The sequence below is a fragment of the Urocitellus parryii genome, unplaced genomic scaffold (genome assembly GCF_045843805.1).
Source record: "Urocitellus parryii isolate mUroPar1 unplaced genomic scaffold, mUroPar1.hap1 Scaffold_45, whole genome shotgun sequence".
NCBI lineage: Eukaryota > Metazoa > Chordata > Mammalia > Rodentia > Sciuridae > Urocitellus > Urocitellus parryii.
In genome coordinates this window covers 1372629-1395909 of record NW_027554016.1, presented here as the reverse complement: position 1 = coordinate 1395909, position 23281 = coordinate 1372629, and the positions used below count along the sequence as shown (strand labels likewise).

At 37.2% G+C, this 23281-nt stretch overlaps 1 protein-coding gene across 1 annotated transcript in view; it reads left to right on the top strand.

Moving 5' to 3' along the window:
• Positions 1–10773: 10773 nt before the first annotated feature.
• The window catches only part of LOC144252536 (transport and Golgi organization protein 1 homolog), a 32621-nt gene continuing 20113 nt past the window's right edge, over positions 10774–23281 (top strand). Inside the window, exons 1-8 of the mRNA XM_077794797.1 lie at positions 10774–11088; positions 11619–11752; positions 12174–12265; positions 13647–13780; positions 16657–16743; positions 18574–18871; positions 20296–20499; positions 22664–22809. Coding sequence (XP_077650923.1) covers positions 10774–11088; positions 11619–11752; positions 12174–12265; positions 13647–13780; positions 16657–16743; positions 18574–18871; positions 20296–20499; positions 22664–22809 — 1410 coding nt within the window. The remainder of the gene's footprint in view (positions 11089–11618; positions 11753–12173; positions 12266–13646; positions 13781–16656; positions 16744–18573; positions 18872–20295; positions 20500–22663; positions 22810–23281) is intronic.

Here is a 23281-nt window from a genome sequence, read left to right as displayed (position 1 = left end):
TTTATCTTTGTTTTTCTTCATTGTTTGCAATGATAATGGGTTCACAGGTTGCAACAGATTCTCTGGGTGACTGGTTACAAATCCAGATTCCTAGGACTGCCAACCCCCTCTTGTGAGTAAGATTTCTGAGTTAGTAAGTCTGAGTATAAACTAGATAGCTCTATTTTAAGCCAAGTTCCAAGTGATTTCGACACATATTGAGGTTTGAAAGTAATTTCATTGCACACAGGATCTTATCATACCTAGGAGATCTTCAAATCTGAACTATTAAATGAATAAAGCCCACTCTTCAGAGCCGTTTTTCTTACCAAATGGTTATATTAGTTCAAATGCTCTTATGGGTTAGAAAGGCATGAGGTACCCTCTAGGTGAAACATGGCTCTTGATATAGCTAAGGTTTAAGATGTTCTTGAATCAAACAGTGCTTCAGTTTAGTGGGGATACCCTTTTCTTACCCTGTTACACCAATACTGATGTGACGAACACAAAAAAGTACATTTTACAGCCATAGATTGTATCTTGATATCCATTAACCAGCTTTAAAAAAACAAAAACAACAACAACAAAAAACCTTGTTTTAGGTTACAGGGAGGATTAGTCAAGAGGATGTGGAAAGTTTTGTGGAAAAGTTCATAACAGTTAACCATAAAGGAACTGAAAGCAAATTTTACCTAGTGCTCCTGGGCTGATAATGTCATTGTTATGTATAAAGAGCAGAATCCCAATGTAATACATTTAAGTGGATATATGGTTGTAAATACTCGCCATTTTAGCAGAATCTTTTTTATTTATTTTTTCTTGCAGAAGCAAAACCATCCCTTGACAGTTGCCCATACTTGTCAATACTGGCTCTTCACTGGTATCCTCATCAAATCAATGGGCACAAGTTTGAAGGAAAGGAAGGGGATTATATTAGAATTCCAGAGAAGTTATTGGATGTCTCAGATGCACAAATAATGGCTGGGAAAAATTCATGTAAATTAGTCCAGTTTATACAGAGTATAGCAGTCACCAATGGTTTATAACTGGTAACAATCTTCCTGCTCTGAAAAAAAAGGTAATCTATCATTTTAAAAATTATGTTGTTAGAATCTCATGTTTTCTTTAGCAGACATCTGATAGGAACACATCTCTTTGATCAGAGTTTTGGCAGATACTATATGTGGTGAATTAATATAAGTAGTCTTTCATGTTCATGAACCATTTATAGAATGTTTAGTTTCAGAATAGTTGGAAATGTCTCTTTCCTGTTTTATTGAATTACTTTACTCAATATATGAGTTGTATAAGATATATATATATATATACACACACACACACATACACACACATATGGAAAGTAACAAAATATAGCTTTCTCTAATATCCAATTGTATACCTCACTCTTGATAAAGTTGGCAAATTATAGTTAAAGTGAGTGCTGTTAGCTGAATATCACTGAATGAATGAAGCAGAGGTAGAATGTGCATGATGGAAGACCAGTCAGATATCCTGCATTGATAAGTGAGCTCTCTATTAATACTGGAAGAAAATAGATAACTATTATGAAAATGAAATATAGTTTAGAATACGAAATTCATTCTTAACATTGATTCGAAAGTGTCATTGAATTTTCTATTCCTTTTGTTATTACAGGTATTGTCTTTGAGTGTGAAAGATCAGAGTTCACAACTCCTGACTAACAACAATGAAGTCCTCTACAGGATTTATGCTGCTGAGCCTAGAATTGTTCCTCGGACATCTCTCTGTCTCCTTTGTAATCAGGCTACAGCAAGGTACTTATTAACAACTTTTGAAGATTAGAGTTTAGTCCTTCCACACACCAGCACCATTAAATCTATTTTTTTTTTGAACTGGATATAGAGGTGGCACTCAGTGACCTAACACCACAGAATAATCTCTACAATAAGACAGAGGAGCATAGGGAATGGTCTAGCATCGTTCAGATAGCAAGCTCAGGCAAGTGATTTAACTGTGTGTAGCACATTTATTTATTTATTATTGTTCCTTTTGTAAAAGGTTGTGACATGAGTCCTGCTCAATTCAGATAACTTTTCTGAAGTCATCAGTTTGTTTGCTGGAAAGGAAGGAAATTCATTATTTGTCTTCCTTTCACCTGGGCTTGTGGTTCAGGAGCTGACACTCTATGTTTAGAGAGAACAGCAGGATTTATAATTCTAGTCCAAACATGTTGGATATATTTTAGGATTAAAGCCAGGTATAGGAATGGGAAGAAAAGCAATTATTTCTTTTCTCTTGACCTAAGGTCTCAAGTTTCTGAGTAGTTACTATCACTCAGATCTCAATCAATGGTGCAGGGCCAGGCAATGCTGGCCGAGAAGGTCTAGGATTGTGTATATTATTGAGTTTTAGCCACAAAAGCTAAAATTATAACTAAATTTAATATCTTTGTTGGGCAACCAACTGTCTGCTGAAACAGCAAAATTTTGGTTAGTCTCTTTCTTTTTCTGTGAAAAAAACATTTTGAAGTGAAATTCCTATGCCTGAAGGCATATCTCAAACCTAATGCAGATGGTCCGTGGCTTAAGATGGTTCAACTTAGTATTCTTCTATTTTAGAATAGAGCAGAAGTGATATACATTCAGTAGAATTCATACTCAAATTTTGAATTTTGCTCTTTTTCCTTATGGATGGTATGTGACATGATACTGTCTCATGATGCTGAGCTGCAACACTAAGCCACGGCTCCTGGTCAACTGCATGATTATGAGGGTGCACTGTGTAGCTAAGCTATGATATGCAGGAGGTTGTATAGGTTAAGTGCAGTTGTAGCTTGTAATACTGTAGACTTATGATGGGTTTATCAGGAGTTAACCCCATCATATGTCAAGGAGCATCATTACATAGTCTGAAGTCCTCAATGTATAATTAGAAATGAAGGTTTCAAGCCCAAATGAAAAGTTTCAAGCTCAAATCCACAGTTGAGGTTATGAAGTTATATGTCCTTAGAAAAGTCATAGACTCAAGATGCATTAAAAGGGAAGGGAGCATAAACCTGTAATCTCTGGGAATGCAAAATGAGCCAAAATTTATAGAGTGAAGCATTTGAAGTACATTGGAAAACATATATAATCGGCTCCAAAAAAATTTTTTTTTTTAAAAAGGTGAGGAAGGAATCTTAGAAAAGCATACAAGTAAATTATGTGGTTCAAAATACAAGAACTTGTGAAATCATATGGAAGGGCAAGAACTACACATATCATGGCTATGTTATCTCTTAGGATTTTAGAGTGATAGAGAAGAGTGGGTCTGTCTTACATTTATACGCAGGGACTGGTATTACTGTCGGAAGACCAGCTTCTTTGGTACTGGGAATGCTGTGGCAGGTGTGGTTGCATTTAGACTGTTTCTTAAGGTGTCTGGTGGAATTTGTTGGCTCACATCCTGGACAAGATGTTCCCTTTGGTATTCATTCTTCAAAACATGGTCTGCTTAGGTCTTGAGTAAAGAACACTTAAGTTCAGCAAGTAATTTTTCTTCAAAAAACATTTCAACATCTTAAGTACTGACGAAAGAGGAATAGTGACTATTGTGTTTTGTTCCAGCTGGTTGTCTGACAGTCAGTTTTGCAAAGTGGTTGAGGACACTGCAGATTATGTGGAATGTGCCTGTTCACACATGTCTCTGTATGCTGCCTACACCCAGAATGACAACTTGTCTTCATACAATGAAGCCTTTTTCTCTTCTGGATTTATATGTATATCAGATTAGAGATAGTGTTTTCAAGTCAATAATTTTAAATAATTGTGAGAATGAAGGTCTGTTTTTCCATAGTTTTTTTTCCCCAAAAAACAATGTCAATTGATATTTAGAAAAAATATTTACTACACTTATTTCTGAGTTCAAATAGTATATTTTTGGTTTACTTGTCTTTGTACTTTATACAAATGAAATCATATAGTTCATTTTGGCTTTGACTTTTCCCATTCAATATATTATCTGTGAAAACCATTCATGCTTTACACGTGGGTTGGTCATTTAAAAAATATTTTCCACATTTTTTATTGGTGTATCATAGTAGTACATATTGATGGAGATATTTGTTATTACATATTTGTATGTGCACACAATTAAACAATATAACTTGACCAATATCACTCCCCAGCACTTTTCTCCTCCTTCCCTCCCTCTCTGCCACTCTATGGTTCTTTGTATATGCAAGATATGAATATCATTAATCGTTTCCTGTTGTTTTTCTATTTGTTTTATTCATTAATTCACAAATAGATATTTATGGAGGGCCACTTATACTACAGAGTGAGTAAAAAGTATAGGACTTAGTCCCAACTCCTAAGGAATATATATAACACAGTTTAAGAAGCTAGATAGTAAGAAAGGTTATAATTTGCTGGTTTAGAGGGCAGGTTCTGTGAGATAGAATGTCAGGATTATTTGAGATAATACAGTCAAAGAATTTTGTATTTCAATAGTTAAAAAAAAAACAACCCTACCCTTTGGTTGATTTGTATTCTACAGCTTAACCATTTTAAATATGGCAAACACTGTATTAAAAAATCATCTATCATTATTACCCTATGTACATATAAAATTACATAATTGGTGGGATTCTACATCATGTATAACCAGAAGAATGTGAAATTATATTTCATTATACATGATGTGTCAAAGGACATACTGTCATATATAAATAATTAAAACAAATAGAAATTATTTTAAAAATTATCTATCATTTTCCATATCCAAGCCACATTTTGGGCATTAATAGGAACTTAAATTGTATTAGTACCTGTCAAACTAATCAATAGAATTATTCTCACCTACTATATTAATTATATGGTTGGAAGTCTGAGAATTCCTTACTGTATATTTCTGTCCCCCATCTTCAGCACTTCTGTGCCTTAATTCACTTTTTAAAAGGTCCACAACTCTTTCTGTGAACAATATGTTTATTCTACAGAGAATTCTATTCTACAGAGAATTCAGTTCTATTCTACAGAAAACCCACATCCCTTCTCCTCACTTTATTCTCCTCTGTCTAACCTAAAACAAGTCTATTCTTCCCTAGCCACTTTTTACTTTATTTCTTTCAACATTGAAAATTTGGAAATTTTTCTGGATGATGAATAGGTGCTTATATTTTGTCCTTTTCATAATACTTTTAATATTTCATAAATTTGTAAAAAAATGAATTTGTTTTGTCACCAGCTTCTCTTTGATTAATATACTATTAATATACTTTTCACATTTCTTCTTTTTTCATTGTTTGCTTCACCTCTCAAGAAAATGGCAATAGACACATTTACAGGGGTCATCATTTCTTCCGAGGTAACACAGACTGAAAGATGATATCTTAAAGTGGTCCTTATATGACAGATAACTGGCTGGGCTAGCAATATTCTAAATAGGATTGCTTCAGAAAATTAACATCTTGATTTTTATTATTATAAGTAAACAAGTTACTTACAATGAAATTTTAGTTACAAGTATAAATAGTATAATTTAAATAGTAATACCATCCAATTTATAAGAAAAGACATGTTTTTTAAAAATAGGAAAATTTTGATCACCTCCTTGGGAGATCTAACATTCTCTTGACACCAGGCAGTGGTAGCCATCTGCAGCTCCAGGTCAGGCACTGGATCATGAGGCTAACCAACACTTGGGAGTGTCCTGTTGCCAGTATTGTTTGGTTCAGGTATTCAATAAATCACATGAGATATTCAGAAATTTATGATAAAATAGGCCCTTTGTTCATTGATTTTTCCCTAACTATAAACTAATGAAAGGTGTTCTGAGTAGGTCTAGGGTAAGCCAGGCTAAATTATGATGCTAGGAGTTCAAGTGTATAAAATGCATTTTTAGCTACTGTAGTTCCAGCTTATAATGATTTTATAAGGACATATCATCTAAGATTGAGGAACATCTGTATATCAGTGAAATTGTATTTTGATGTAACATGAAAGTACCCTGTTTCTCAGTTTTGAAATGATGTTTATTTTAGATAATACCATAAGTTAATTGTAACATAGAAATGAAAATATCATAAACCTCCTTCCTATCTATCATAAAGCCATGTGCTTATCTATGTATATATGTAACATTTAATTAGGCAAGCAGTAATATATTTGTAGTAAATAATTAATGTAATGAAAATGAGAACCTTGATTCTAAAATGAGAAAATTACATATTTGCTTACCTTATCTGATAATTTAAAAAATCTATATTGAAAAGTTATGAGATTAGAGTAGAAAATGCAACTTAAATTTCATCCCTTAGGATTTAAATATTAAAGGGGGAAGTATCCTGAAAACGCTGAGTAGGACTCTAGTTTGTAGATTTGGGTGTAGAGTGTCATAGAATCTTTCATAGACTTAAATCATTACCTTCTCTCTTTGAAGGGTTCATTTCTCGAAGTATTACAAGACTCCATATGAATGTGAATTCATCTTTTCTTCATATTTCCTAACATTCTTCGTATAGTCAACTTTTATTGTTTTGAGGAAAATCTTTGAGTGTCCAGTACTCTTTCGTTCAAAGTTTTCAAAACAATTACGGTAACTTCTGAGATTATTTCAATGATGTGAGAATAGAATAAGTCTCTATTAGTCTCTTAATTTCCCATATGCCAAATTAACAAATTCTAATATCATTCAGACCCAATGATTTGAAAATTAGGTAAATCATGGAAGCAATAATCAGTTTTTCAAAAATTGCCTTGTCGATGTTGTTATGGTTGAGATATGGGGTGTTCCTCAAAAGTGCACATATGACTCAATGCAAGAATGTTCAGAAATGAAACAATGACGTTATAAGAGGTGTAACTCTAATTAATAGTGGATTAATACACTGATGTAGATTAAGGGTTGTAACTGTAGGCAGGTAGATGTGTTTGAAGGAAATAGGTCACTGGGGTCATAACTTTAGGGGTTTATGTTTTGATGAGCAGAGCTTACTGTGTTTCCTCTGTCATGAACCAAGCAGCTTTCCTCTGCTGCAGTCTTCTGCCATGATGTTCTGCCTCAGGCCCAGAGCAATGGAGTTGACTGACTATGGACTGAAATCTCTGAAACCATGAGCCAAAATAAACTTTTCCTCCTCTGAGTTGTGTTCTCTCTCTCTCTCTCTCTCTCTCTCTCTCTCTCTCTCTCTCTCTCTTCTCTCTCTCTCTCTCTCTCTCTCTCTCTCTCTCTCTCTCTCTCTCTCTTTGTTTTTAATATTTATGTTTTATGTGGTGCTGAGGATTGATCCCAGGGTCTTACATGTGCTAGGTGAGTGCTCTACCACTGAGCCACAACCCCAGCCCCCTACGCCCTGCTCTGAGTTGTTCTTGTCAGATCTTTTGGTTACAGTGACACAAAGCTGACTAAAACAATGTATAATGGGAAGACACAGTATACACATTTAACGTGTACAATTTGAAAATTTGACATGTTTTCACCTATAGTAATTATCAACACAAATCAAAGTAATGAACATAGATAGTCACTATCCTCAAAAGTCTTCTGTTACCCTTTTTAGTCCTTCACCTCCCATCTCCAGTGAACCAGCAATCTGCCTTCTGTCACAAAAGATGAATTTTCATTTTCTAGAATTATATATATTAATTTTTCAATGACAAATTCCAACCTACTTTGTAAAAGTTATATATTCATTCCAAGGGATTCTTTTATACTTATTTGTGTCCTTTAGACACATTTAGACAAGGCTAGGATGTTAACAGGGCCAAGTGGGTTTCAGGATAATGTCATAGTTATCTATTGCTGCATGACAAATTATACCAAGACATGACAGCTTAAACAACAAATATTTATTGCCTCACAAAATTTCTGAGGGTCAGCAGAAATTTCTGAGACTTAGCTGAGTGGTTTTGGTCTAGACTATCTTGTAAGCTTACAGTTTGTCTACCAGCAAGGCCTGGAGATAACTGAATGATTGCCTAGGCTAGAAATTCTATTTCCAAGACGGCATATTGATGTGACCATTGGCCAGAGGCTCCAGTTCCTTGCCTGCTCTCTTGTCAGAAGGCCTCCAATTCTCATCTTTTGCCCTTTTTATAAGACCATTCAACACAGTATCAGGATTCCCCCAGAGTATATGCAGTGAAGGCTATGACCAAGATGAAAGCCATATTTTATTGGATTACCTAGTCTTGATTACTATCTTTTCTTCCATAGTCCATGTTTGAGACATAACAGCCCTGGTCCATGTAGAAGGGGACCACAAAAGAGTTTTACTAGGAGGTAGTGATATTTGGGGCAATCTTGAAGGCTGGCTACCATAATATGTTTGTCTGTATAGTCAATTCCCTTGTGTAATTAGCCTATACGATTCAAACCAGCAGTATCCATTTGCCATAATTTATGAGCTGATTACATAATAGTTTTAAAATTTATTGAATAACAGTTTTCAAAGCACATAAAAGTCATTGCCTTTTATTTGGAAATGGGAAGCTATAGGAAGATTTTGAGCAGAGAGACACGATCAAATTTATATTTAAGAATATCACTCTAGTTGCCATCAGGACAATAGATATTGGGGAAAATGAGGGCAGAAGCAAGGACAGAAGAAGGCTATGGGAATCATTAAGGTGACTTATGATGTGGGTTTGGCCTGTATATTGGCTTAGCAGATGCAGAGGAGTGGTCAGATTCTGGGCATGTTTCAAATGCTTATTTGGAAAGAAGGAAGTCAGAAAAATAAATAAATAAAATGCTATATAATTTATATCAAATTCTAGAAAATGCAAAACAATCTATAACGACAGGAGATGTTTGGAGACAGCCCAGAAAAGGAGAGGGGAGGGATTACAAAGAAGGATGAAATACTCTTTTGATTTTGGTGTTAGTCTCATAGGTATATTCATGTCAAAACTTATCAAATTGTACACCTTAAATGTGCAATTTATTGTAGGTCAACTATATCTCAATAAAATTGTAAAAATAAAGACATAATATTGTCTAATGGAATGGAGTTGGAATGTGAGAGAAAAGAGATCAAAGATGGTTTGTAAGTTTTGGGCTTTGAGCACCTGGATAATGGGAATAAATTGTCATTCTTATTTCTGAGATAGGGAAGACTGAAAGGAGCAGATTTTGAGAGAAAAATGAGTTCAGTTTTCAACATGTTGTTAGAGATGCCTACTAGATACATTTTATAACATAATAAATACATGGTAGAAAAGAAATGAAGAATGACTCAGATAGACAGTTTCTCTCTATGATCCACTGGTTCTCCAGAAAGCGCAGAAGTACACTGGACCAACCGGGACCTCTCATGGCCCCTGTAGACAAATGTTTATGCACACCTTTTTTCCATCGTTTTCTTTATTTAACATTATGAACATGGTGGACTAGATTTTTTTCTCTAAATTTTAAAGATTCAGTTAATTTGGGGAAACAACTGATGGGTTCATTGTTGGAGGTTGATGAATAACCTTAGCAGAGACTATAGTAACAAGCCCTTGGTCACAGACAAATGAGAATAGCTCCACCCAGGATGGGAGCATTACAGACACTCTTCCTTGGGCTGGCTAGCTTGTGCCTTCCCCCTGTTAACTGTACATATCAGTAATTCAGCTATATTATGATTTAAATCAGATTTTGCTCCTCTTGTCAGAAAGTACAACAATTGCTTGTTAGTTGATAGGTTGTGATGAAAAGGAGTCTACTCCTTTGGCTTGAAACTTAGCTCCATTACTCACTGGATGTGTGACTGCCTCAATTTACTCTAAAATAAGGATTGGAATAGGACCTACTACTACTGTAAGGTACTATTGTTATGAAGATTAAATTAATTGATATGTATAAAACCTTCAGAATAACAACTGGACATAAAGAAAGCGTTCAAGAAATGTTAGCTACTAGCTTTCTTCTCTGACAATCAGTTTTGTCAGTTGGTTCCCACTACGTTGTGGACTTTTTTGGACCAGGACCAGATATCTTGTCTTTTGATTTTCATCCACTCCCACACCATGCTAGGACTTTGTCCAGCGTCTGGCATGAATGGTAGCACAAAATGAAAGTTAAAAATATGCTGTTGAATTAAATGATTTCTTCCCTTATGGATAAAGATAAGAATCTTAAGATCTTAGCCCAAAGACTAATGTCCATCTCTCTGCCCCCATCTGTCCCTGCCTTAAAAAATAAAGCAGGCCACTGTCTCCAGTTTACACCCTCACTCACAGTTCCATTCACCTTCCCCTTTCCTAATCAGAGGGATCTTGGGGTGGGGCTTCAAGGAACCTCTAGGAGTTTGAAGGGGAGGGAGCCTGGAACCATAGATTAGCTGTGACAAGTCAGGGGTGGGATTTGGTAGTTCAGAAAAGGAGGTACCAGACCAGGAATGAGGGATGGGAGTGATGGTGGAGTGGGCTAGTTCAGGATGGACCAGAAATGAGACATTGAGGAAAGCCAGAAAGGGCCAGTTGGCGGAGGGGGGGGGATGGGTGGGTGATGACTAGAATCATGCGGAGGGTCGCTTGTGAGGGCACAGAAGCAAAGGCAGGTGATTGGACGAGGAGAGTCCTAGTTGCCAAGGCAGCGACTAGAGGAGAAGGTCTTCAGTTGAGGAGAAGGTCTCCACTAGAGAAGGACGGAGCTCCAGCTCCGTGCAGTTCTCCAGTAGAGTCTGTGGATCGACCCCCAGATATCCCTGCTGACGTGTCACCCGGGAAAGGCTTAAGCCTTCCCGGGCACCACCCCTCCGTGCTTTGCTACCCTCCCGCCCCCTGAGCCCCGCCTCCAGCTGCAAACTACTCCACCGTGTCACCGGCTCCCCGAGGTGACCACAACATGGTTGTGGCGCCACTGCTGCTCTTCTGGCTGTTCGTGCTGTGGCCGGCCTGGCGAGTGCCGGGCCAACCGGACCTGATCACCGGCCAGCGCTTGTCGAAGCACAAACTCTGTGCAGATGAGGAATGCAGCAGTGAGTGCGCAGGCGGTCGGGCCCACCCGGGTCTCCTCGGGGGCTCCGATCCCCTGGTCCCCAGCCCCGTGGGCTGGGCTAGGGGGTCCCAGGATGATGGGTGGGGCACAGGAGTGATAGAGCCTCGGGACCCTGCTGTGTGTCCCCTCCAGCTCTGCCGGAGCCCCAGCCAGCCCACTCAGGTTGGGGGGGGCTTCCACTCCCACTAGTTGCCAGCGTTTTATTTTTCTCTACTGACTGAGGCGGGGGTTGGAAAACAGGATTCCCCAGGGACAGCTCTCAGTTTCTTCCCTTCCAGGATTCGCCTAGGATCTCAGTGGGTGATCTGGTTGTGTGCTGCGTGCCCGGGGCTCCCCACGCTGTAGCAGAGCGCTTTTCTGCCCCCTCCACAGGGACCTGGGCTGGTGTGGTATAAGGGCAGATGCTCTCCAGGGCTCGGTGGCCCTAATCCCAGCGGCAGGTTGATGGTGGGGCTCCTTGGGAAAGGCTCACTGGCCCCTTCGTCCTTTTGCTGCACTGGGGATTGGGCTGGTTTTGCCTTTTAACAGGGACTAGAGTTTAGGCTTGGGAAGAGCACTGAGTCCAGGCATGCAATGTGTTCCAAGGTCTCGGCCCCGACTCTGCTTCAGTCCTGTCATTTCTGTGCATAGAAGCCTCCCTTCATATTTGAGGTAGGGTAGCAGGTGGGCCAATAATCTTTTGCTTTTGAAAGAAGCCAAGGATCTGCACCAGCCACCTGGGAACTGCAGCCTCTTCTGTGCGCAGGAAGCAGACAGAATTGCTTCCCAGTCCTGGATTGGAGGTGGGCAGTGGGGAAGATGTAGCCATTCAGATTCAGATGAAGAGGTTTGTTGCAATAACAATAATAAATACTCCAAGATTTTATAAGCCAATTCAGTTTTAGACTCAGTCGCTAGTGTTGTTGGAACCTCTTTCCTCTATATATTTACTGGCCCAGAATACTTCTTATGGCCTCCCGCTTGGTTTCTAGTAACCTTGCAACTTGATGACCGTGTTGTCCATAAATTGTAAGCAGTACATATTTTAAAATATTCATGCTAAAAAGGCCAAGAAGTTTACCATTGAGCTCTTTATGCCTAAATTGGTGTTACCAAAAACAAATTTTATAATTTGAATTGTTTCTTCCACTCCAATAAAGAAAAAAGATGTCTCCAATATATGTTAAGCAGTTCCTAGAGGTAACCCTAAGGCTGGAGTAAATAAACACTCAGAGAAGCAAAGCAGCTGCCATGATATTTCCTTTCAGTTTTGCTATTCTTTGCTATCGAGCGCTATCCTACGTGGGCTACCTGGACAATCTCATCACTGATGCTTACTCAGTACTAAGACATGGTGTTGGTAAGGTTCAGTGGGGTAACATAACTTGAGAAATGGCCTGTGTCCAAACAGATGTGACCAAACACAACAGGTGGGTCTGTGTTGTGTTGTAGGAAGTAGTGAGGTGTGTATGTCAGGTGTCCTTGTGTGCCTTCCAAATAAGTGCTCCAAAAAAAAAAGAACTAAATAGGTGCTCCATAGTATGCATTATGATGTCACCTAATATATTGCTGATTTGTAAATCCTCTATGACCTAAGGGGGAACAAGAGAAACATTGCCATTTCCACTTGTGATGAGAATTCCCCACCTTAAAGTGTCTCTCACCTTCAACTAGGCCTCTTAATTATATATGAATTAGGATGCTGATAGTTCTGAAAATAGTCCTATTTTAGCTTCAAAAAAACAAGTTACCCTCTCCAAATCTGTGTTTGTTCCTCAGACATACATTTTTATAAAACACACATTCTTGTGTATTTTATTGCTAATTGGCTTTTAGAAAAAGTGTTATTTCCATTTCCTTGTGCTTTTTACATACATCTATTGTCCATTTCGTCTTAAATCAGAAACTGTGTATTTGGTCAACCAAAAGAAAAATGTTGCTTCTACCAGTTTCTAGATCAATTGTGATTCTAGTCCTGCATTTTAAGCATGAAGGTATTGCCTGACCTTTTCTCGTGGTTAAACTTGTTCCTTGTCAGATAGGATACCCACTTTTGATTTTGTTTATTAAACAAAATACGAATGAGGATGTTTTGAAACAATCTTAATGTTGGATATAGTCAACAATATTTGCTCAGAGAAAATACATTTCCTGGTAATTTACCCAGATCCTGAACACAGAGACAGCAACTCTGCTGCAAATGAAACTGACAGTGTTTACGGCTGCATGGTAGCACTTGCAGCCACTTAAAGGTAATGTCTTTTAGCAGTTAGTTCAAGTTAATTAACCCCTTGGGGGTTCCTGGATATTCTAACCTCTTCCCTATTACCTCTGCATGAAGCCATACTTAAGCCTGTCCGTGTCTACATTTGGATTTACATATTTGCAAAATGAAGCTTTTTATGATTATGAAACAGAAAAAAATTGAGGCCTGCAAGAACCAGGAGTTTCACTGAAACCAGCCATGGTTGGTGGTATCCACTTTGCTTTTTATTTCTCAGCACAGAGAAAAACAGAGAAGCTTCCTTTTCCCTTGTCTAATTGCAGGGAATATTGTATTTTATAGCAATAAAATCTCTAAGGATTTTAGATACTTTGAGCAGGTGAATTAAAAATGATTCCAGAGAGTACTGGAAAAACTTGATTTTTGTTCATATTGGGATTCATATTTCCTGATTAGTCAATATGGACTGTGAAAAATCAAATCCTAATGTTTTTCTTTTTTCAATGTTTATATGCAGTGTTAATGTATCGAGGTGAAGCTCTTGAAGATTTCATAGGACCAGATTGTCGTTTTGTGAATTTTAAAAAAGGTGACCCTGTATATGTCTACTATAAACTTGCAGAGGTATCACCAGAACTTTGGGCCGGAAGTGTAAGTAAAAGTTTGACAGGTGTTATATTCTTACTTTTGATGGGTTTTTTAGCAGTGTAGATTTAAATGACTGATTTCTTGGGGTCTTTGTAGAGTTAACCTGACCTCTTTGCCAGGCCCTGTGCTCCTAACACGCCTTAGGCCTGGCACAGCATAGAATGTCAGGAGACTTTCTGAAACAGAACTGAACTGGTTGTGGTTGCTACCCCTCACATCAAGTTCCAGAAGGCTCTACACATCATAAAGGTTGTCATGGTGAAAACCTGACAATTCTTAGCTTTGCTGCTTCGAAAGGGAAGGATTCATGGACATTAGAGTTAATCCTGTAAATTAAGTCTGAGATAGTAACTCAGGCATGCATATTTAAAGTTGATTTTTTGTGTATTTTACCTAATCATTTGTGCTGTTTTTACTCTAAAAAAGCAGAATATTATGTTCATTATGTGCTTTTTTTTCCCCTTTTTTTTTTTCTTTTTTGCAACTTCTGGATCATCCATTTCCTGCTTTTCCTATATTCTATGCCTGAAGGTTCCCCCAGGGGTTCTACTTCCAGCCAGTTGTATGGATCTTCTGATGAAAGACATGACATTGTTTATATCATGCTTTGATATTTTAAATGGGGAGATTCACTAGGAGTGACCTCATTGAGAGGCTTATGAGTATTGTCCTTTTCGTTTAAAAAATGTGATATATGGATTGTTTACTTAAAATAGTAGCAAGGGTCTTTGATGACTGTAGGAATGTTCCAGTTTAGAGACATTCCGGGTTGCATCCTTGAAAGTTCTCACCCTAAATAAAACACCACACAGCAGATAATAAGAGTATCCCTATGGGAAAACTAGTTTCATTTTGCTGCCATTTCTGATTCTTAGGGAATGATCTTGAAACATGGTGCCTCTAGGTACAAACTTTATATTTAGACAGAGTCCCAGTTGCAGTACTCCATATAAAGAACCATCTGTTGTTTCTTTCAAGTATACCAAATAGGATTGGTAACCTTTAAACTTGGAACTGTTTTTCCATGTACCTAAGTGGCATTTTTCATATAGTAGTCGCCTTTCTCCCCTTCTTTGAGCTTTTGGATAAATGGGCTTGATTTACATTTTCTCCTGTCACATTGTAGCCTGTTAACTATATTCATCCCTAGGACTCTTGCGATTCTGGGTGGCAGCACTCATCCTGTCTTCCTGAGGAGCCCTGCTTTCAGCACCTGACCAGAAAGGATCTTTGCCGACTGATGAGTGTTTGGGTGGCACTTTGTTTGCATTGCTCCTGTGGCATTCATTTGTCTTCTTTGCCTTCAGTCAGGTTGTGTTTTATCTTAGCTCCCTATAAAGTGAAAAACTCAGTTAGGAAAGGACCCCTGTCTAATCCATCTTCCTTTTGAATATTTCCTTTCAGGGCAGTGGCACTTAAGTGCATTTGTTCTGATAGTAGCTTATGCAGAATTTGTTCTCTTGTGGCAGTTCTTTGCTCCCCACCCACAAATCAAATCAACAGCACCTTGGCAGGGATGATGTATGGAAGCAAAATTAGATACAAAAATTATTTCCAGTCATGAGCCTCCATGATTCTGCATCATTTTTTTTTCATATCACAAGAAATGGGATACCACCCAGTGTGTAATTATGGAGCTTTATATAATCTATGGTCTCAACTGACACAGATTAAGAAGAGATAAATGTGTTTCCTTTCTCCATACATCTCTGGTTTCTTTCCCTTTTCCAAATTTAACCTTAATAGAATTTTCATCACAAGGGAAAAGTGTATTTCCCCTCAGACTCTCCTCTCATGTCATGAGTGTTATACTTAAGAAATTAAAAACTCTTTAGTTTTCAAAATGATTCTCCTTTCAAGTTTTTAGTTTTCATTCTGCAATGTTGTTGGTTTTCTAGAGTCTCAGACTTTATCTGCAGTGATGAAGCTTTTAATTGCTCCGTCTTATCTAATCTTCATGGCAGTATTCTACCACTAATTCTGGCTCTCAGATGGTTTCTAGATGTAACAAGAACATTCATGAATGGGGATATTTTAGAGGTAGTGATAAGATGTCTTTTTTAATTTTCTTTTTTGGGCATTTGATTTGCCTATCAGTTTCCTTTAATTATTGGCAAGAATTTTCTGTTCCTTTTAGTCAGTAGTTAGTAATAAGAGTGTCTTTCTCAAGGGGAACTTTATATACCTTTTGTACACTTTATGTAACTTCATATAATTTAGCTGTTGGTGCTGAAAATAAATGGGGTTCTTTTCTGCAGAGGATTTATTTTGGGTGAAACTGAAGCTTGATATGTGGTTTCATATGCATTATATTGTAATTTTATTTTCTCCCCAAGTACTTGTAAAAGTAGATTTGGAAAAAGCTAGGAAAGCATATACTATCAATACATTTGCTATAGTGGTAATACATTTTAGAGATTTTGTATTGTTTTTACTTATTAATTTTTATGACTGTTGTGTATTGGTTAAGAAAGACATAAATATTGGTTTATGAGCAATGCTACAAAATGTACAGGTAAATTCTTGCTAGAGGGTATTTGGAATTGCATTTATAACCAGCTTTGATTTACATTTATAATATACAATAATCTCCTATGCAGATCTTTTATTTACTTCAGAAGTCTTAACTTTATATGCTCTGTGTTGAGAATTAAGCTAAATGTAAATAAGAAAACTTCAGTGGTTGGAAATGTTTTAACTGTTCTGTACTTCATTTTTATTTGGAATAATAATCTCAGTGTAATTTTTATAGCAACTTTCTTTCTTGGTTATGCCATATACCTATCTCTTATGTGTATATTTCCTGCCACTTCTGATAAATCTCTTATTTATATTCCTTGTACAGAATTTATTTGATATTTGTCTCTTTTGCACTATAGGTTGGCCGTATTTTTGGATTCTTTCCAAAAGATTTCATCAAGGTAGTTCGTGAATATACTAAAGAAGAGCTACAAATTCCAACAGATGTAAGTTATGGATTTCTTTTTTGTTCTCAATTGTAAACTGGCTTATAAATCCATCAGTTATATTCAGTTAACTGCTTCTGAAAGTTTTATAATGTGTTTGGGGGGCAATCTAACATTTGTGTATCAGATTTTCATTTGAAATCAGACTACCTGTAAAAAAAAAGTTTGAAAGGCATTCAAGGGTGATTATATTATAATCTGAGAGTTGTCTAATATATTGAAACAGATATTCTTGTAGAAGGCTGTTTACTCAACTATAGGGCTTTTCTCTTCTGTTTTATATGTGAAAAATAAATGATTTAATATATTTGCCCTTGGCTATTAAATTTAAGGGGTAAATAATTTCATTTTACAGGCAAAACTCATTGGACAGTTATTAGACATTTTAAGTATATTTAGGTTAAATTAATAAACTCTAACTTTTATACTAGGCTAGAAATATGTACTTACAAAGGTTTTCTTATTCTTAGTCATATATGGGTTCATAGTCATGTTATAGATGTGGAAAAGGGGACCTGAGCGTTTCAGGTGATGTTCAGTCTCAGATCTTTTAAGGCCCCAACTGCTTCCTTTATACAACATTCCTGTATGGTGCTCTGACTTAAATTGATTTTGTGACTGAAAGGATTTCCTGTTCTAGAATTCTCACTTCAGCTGATTATTTTCTAGAGTTTTAAATTGTATAGTAATTGATGCCCACCAACACTGAAACATCTTTGGACAGCTCTTTGTAGAATATGCAAGCTGCTAGGCTAGGACAGTTCTTAGATTAGATGGGCTGAATGGATAAAGTCATCCTGTTTGTTGTTGCTGTTCCTAAAATTTCTTCATAATCTCAGGGGTCATAAAATCACTTCTGTTGCTTGTTGGACTTCATTGTTGGTAAAGAGAGTTCTTGGGATTTAAGCTGTGACAGCAGTTCACTGATTACAGAGAACTCATTTGTTTTGAACTCTGCCTTCTCATTATATTTCCCATTACATGCATCCCTCATGGCTTAGAAATGCATGTGATGAGGAGAGGAAATCACTCATCCCTACTACATTGAACTGCCTCCCCCACCCCCGGAACCCCTGCAGAATATTATGAAGATTTAATTAGGAGATGGAAATTTAAAAAAAAAATCCATTCATACTATGGCTCCTTTTATATCAATTTGCTTACTAGTGGCAAGAAGGAAGACTAGATAAATATATAGATAGTCCTGAGAGAGATCTTAGTGACTGTGAAACCCTGATGAAGAGAAAGGTGTATACCTTGTTGAATCTTGTTTTCAGTTTGTTCTTGTGGTAATAATAATGTGAGGAGCCTCCTTAATATCATTCTTCATTCCATCAAATGTACTTGTATCTCAGTAAGATACTTTAAAACTGATTCATCTTTCTCAATGCTGCAGGATCTTCCAGTTTCTCCTGAGCAAATGATTAAGAGTTAAATTTCTGAAACATAGGTGTAGATATTAAGAGCTGGAGGATCCTATAAGTGATACCTTGCCTTTCCCTACTTACGTTCAGAGCAAATTGAGAGAGACCCAAGAGTCAGGCAGTTGGAGACCAAGTTGTCACCATTTTTACTCATTATGCTTTTTAAAGAATATGACCCATGTTAAAAAAAGAAAGAAAGAAAGAAAGACTAGACTTTCTAACACTGTAGTCTAGAAAAAGACAGATTTACTCAGCCATAGATGGAGTTAGCCAATGGGGGTTGGAGAAAGGTAATCTGGTTGACCCCAAAGATTCTTTAGAACCAATCCTGAATTTGGGAGCGTGGATGAGTTTGCTTTTGTGACACTTTGTTATTGACACACTAATGGTTTTCTTTTCCTTACAGGAGACAGATTTTGTGTGTTTTGATGTTGGAATAGATGATTTTGATAATTATAATGTAAAAGAACTTCTAGGATTTTTGGAATTGTATGATTCTGCAAATGAAGATTCTGAGAAAGCTATAGAAAAAGTGGAACAATTTCCTGAAGTCTCCCAGGATGTTGAACCTGAACCTAAACCAGTAGAAGCGAACTCACAACAAATTGAAAGTGCATTCTCAGAAAACACTTTGGATCTGGAGGAACAATTTTTGGCTCCGAAGAACCATCCTCATGCAGATAGTCAAACAGATAATGCTCAGGGTGAACAAACCTCATTTGAGCTTTTTTAAGAAATACTACCAGATAAATTGAAAGTGCCAGAAAGTGAAAAAAACAAAACCAGCAACATTTCTCAGAAAGATTAAATGAGAAACTAATGCACAAAAGTAGACCTGTTAACAGTAAACATTTTATGTTAAAATTATAAAAGGGCTTTATTAAACATAATTTCTTAATCATAAAATACCTGTACTAGATCATGTGCGTGTGGAGTGACTAGCATAACCTTTTTTTTTTTTTAGTATTTAATCTCTTTTTATGTGGTGCTGAGGATCGAACCCAGTGCCTTACCTGTACTAGGCAAGTGCTCTACCACTCAACCCTAGCCCTAGAATAACTTTTAATGGATAGCTTGCCTGAATTCCCCTCCCCAGCATTTATCTTTCGTGGATACCATGCTCTTTCCAGTCTCTTGGGGGAGAGGTCACTTATTCTGGTTTTACTCCACTGGGTTCTAAGGTCCTTACATTCATATTAATCAAGGATGGAACCAGGATGACAAGCCTTGTAATGTAGTGCTTGACACATAGAAGCCTTTCAATTAAATATTTGTCAAACTGACAATGAGCCAATATCCTGATAAAAGCTTTGTTTCCTGGTTTCATATTTGATCATCTCTATCCATTGTTTTTCAAAATGAAATATTTCAACTGAGAGTATATGATAAGAATTCCAGAAGGACATAAAGCCATTGGAAAATTTACTTCCCAAGAGTGCTAATTTTACCTGATAATTGGGGGAAGAAAACAGTTGTACATTTAATCAAAGCAGATATATTTTGGATAAGAATGCAAAGTGCAAGTGAATGTTCAGGGTAGAATATGAAGCTGTAAAGAGATAATCTTTGCTCTGGATCCTATTGGTCTATGTCCTGAGCTCAGGAAGGAGATAGGTTCACCATTTGGCTCCTAGGTCACTTTGAACATATTTGAAAGGCACATTAAGCAAGCTAGACTTATGGAATTCCCTTCTCTATACTGGTTCGTTGAGACCAGCACACTTGTAGATGAAAGAGTTCCTGTTATTTCTGAGCAGAATAGACATTTCACACTTTTGTTCTGGACCAGAATTCTCTTCTCCACATTTATTCATGTGGGTGTATGTTGGTTTGCCAAGGGAAGGTAAGTTATTGAAGCCTCTATCATAAATGTATTTGTTTATGAAATACTTTGGATTAAAGGCTTCTTTATAAATTTGACTGTATAGTTCAGTCATCCTTTAAATGGGATGAAAACAATTAACCCTCCCGTATCCTTGCCCAGTTGTTCTCGTGGGCGAATGCCAGGACATGGAGGGCAGTGTTGAGGTATCTGGAGCTGTGTGCTGAGGGGGAGTGCTGATCATTGGGCTTAAGTGGGGGTAGATAGTGTCATCCATCTGGCTCAATGCATTCTTCTCCCTTGTAGAGATGCAGACACCCCATGAAGATGATTTTCCTAAAGAGAACACAAATCGTCTTAATAGAAATCTTCATGAAGAGCCTCCCCTCCTGAGTCATCATTTTAATATGAACCATCCTGAAGAGCCCAGCCACTTGAGTCAACCTGTGACTGAGGACATGGGTGTTTCAGAAGTGTCTAAGATCCCAAATACTGAGAAAGTAGACCCAGGTAAAGCTTGCCAATTTTTATCTACAAAGCAGAGGCATTATCATAATGAAGGCTTTCAAGGACATTTGTTGCCAAAGGTACGAAATAGAGCAGAGCGTGATATAGGTACATGTGAGTTCAAAAAAAAAATCTCTTAAGTGAGAGAAAAGCAAGAATAAAGATGAACAGAAATCAAAAATAGGCCAGAGACTGTAACTCACCTAAAAGCAAATGTTTAGCTATGACTAGCTTGTGTAAACCATTTACAACTAAAATATTATTCTTCAAAGGCCTTATGCTCTAAAACTGTAGTTTTCAACCAGACCAACAGCACCAGAAACTCTGGGGGTGGGACCCACAATCTGTGTTTAGCAGGCCTTCCAGGAAAGTCTGGCCTGGTACAAGTTAGCTTGAATAATCACTGTTCATAGTCTCATAAATTCTGTGTTTTTTCTCTTTTCTTCTAAATGGAATATAATATAGCTCAAGTCCTGTTTTGACTTGCTTCCTGGACATGGTAATTAAACTTTTTCAAATGCAGTCAATGGTCCAGATCTTTATACTATATACTTACAGGAAACAGTACAGAACTGCAATCCATTTTAGATTTACACTTATGAATACTTCATCATAGTGCACAGTATCCAGTGGGAGATGAGAAACAATTTTTCAAAAAAAAATCCCCAATAATGGCATCAACAGAATTCTACTTTTGTGTTGCTCACTCTCATTTTATCAGTAAATTAGATGATGACTAATTGTTTTATTTTATCCATCCAGTATGGTGCTATGAAGCCGTAATTACTGTATTTTGTGTTTTTAAAGGTTCTGGTCTGTAAGCATAGCTATAAGCATTATCCTGCACCAGTGCAGGGCTTGGCAGCACTGATCTGAACCCCCCTACCATTTGCACACACAGAGTGTAGGAGAACTCATAGTAGGGGGGGGATTCAGTTAATGTGAGAAGGAATAACATATCAGTTCTCCCATTTTCCAGAAGACATTGCATCCATATATGAACACTACTGACTTCTGAACTGTCTTTAACTCCATAAGTTTCTGAAAATGAATCACGCACCATTAAGATTTGTTATTTTCATGCTCCAAAACTTTCAAGATTAGGGATAACTTGGCTTACAAAATTAAGAATGAATTATTTCCCTGGCCTTTTAGGTTCCACCACAAAATGATGTCAATGACCTTTAATAGGTAAAATCTTCCCAAAAGTCATTTAATGTGTCTCAGGTGCTGAGATGCTGAGCCAATGGGGCAGACTTCACCAGCAGTCAAATTCATAGACCAATAGTGAATGGAGGGTCTGGGGTTGTAGCTCAGTGGTAGAGCGCTTGTCTAACATATGAGGCACTGGGTTTGATTCTCAGCACTGCATACAAATAAATAAAATAAAGGTCCATCAAAAACTAAATAAAAATTAGGCAAAAGCTTAAAAATATAGTAGTGAATAGAATCTCAGGGTTGAGAAAGACCTTAGAGGCAACTGGTCCAACTTCTTAATAACTGCATGTTGGACTCCTGCTGTTTTATCAAACATACCCCAGGCTCATGTAACTCATACTGAAATTCCACCCCTACAAGCTCTCAGGTCTAACTGGAATTCTACCTCATTCACAGAGCCTCAATGCAGGTCTGTACCCAATTCCCTTTAGTCTCTCTTGGTATTACTGTGTTCTTTTTAAATAGCTGTCATCTGTCCATTCAATAAATAATTGTTGAGTATCTCTGCCAGGTGCCAGATACTGTGTTAAGCCTTGGCTCATTCCACCTGCAAATCTGCAAACCAAGATTCCCTCTCTTTCAGCTTTCCTAAAATTTTAAACACAAGTTTCACCAGCACTAAATCCATGTTTTTTGAATGTGACCCTGTCTATATATCTCTGGTTTAAAAATTTTCCTCGAGTAAATATTGTTCTGGTAGCAGTTGTATGGCCATGGAAGTAGTGGAGAGTAGACTGGAGATTGTTCATTTTATAATTGAAGGGTCTGACAGCTCTAATTAGGATTTTGAAGTTTTCTTCTCTGTGTTAATTGTCTTTAGGAGAGCCACATATTCCAGGCACTGTGACTCATATATTTAGTGAAATACTCAATGAATATTGAAACTGAAGAGAGACAATTCTTATTCTATAGCATAAAATAAAATAGCCATTTCCCCTTTCAATTTTAGAGCTACTTATAACAGAAGGTACTCCTGTTGATGCTGCTGATACAGAAAACCAACTAGAGATAAATGTGGAAGAGCCAGAAGATGCCACCCTTTTGGACAGCATACTTTTCTTGTTACATTCATTCTTGCTTTATTTGTCTAAGATGGTAAGTTTGACATAGTTTCTTCAATTAGAATGTTGATTATTTATTAGTTTTTAAGTGGCTTCTGGTCATGAAGTGAAGAACTTAAAATGTCTTTATGAAAATGACTCCTGACCCTTTGAGTAGATAGCTCCTGGAACAAAAGCCATAGGGGTGTGGCTTTAATGGCTACTTGGTTTAGCACATGAGGAAGATTTGCTGTCTACCAAGGCTGGACATTTGCACACCTGTAAAAACTTGGTTCTTCCCCTCAGAACCTTTCATTCTGGCAGGGAGATAACAGCATTCACTTGAAACACAGTAAGATAATGGCAGAAAGAGAGGTATTTATTTGATGGTAGAACATTATTGTCCATAAATGCATTTATTATGGTTGGAAGGGTGATCAATAAGGTCAGAAAGTAGTTGAGATGTGTTTGAAGCACAGACAAAGGGCAAACAGGAGTCTGACATGTGGTTTGTTGTTGATTAGACA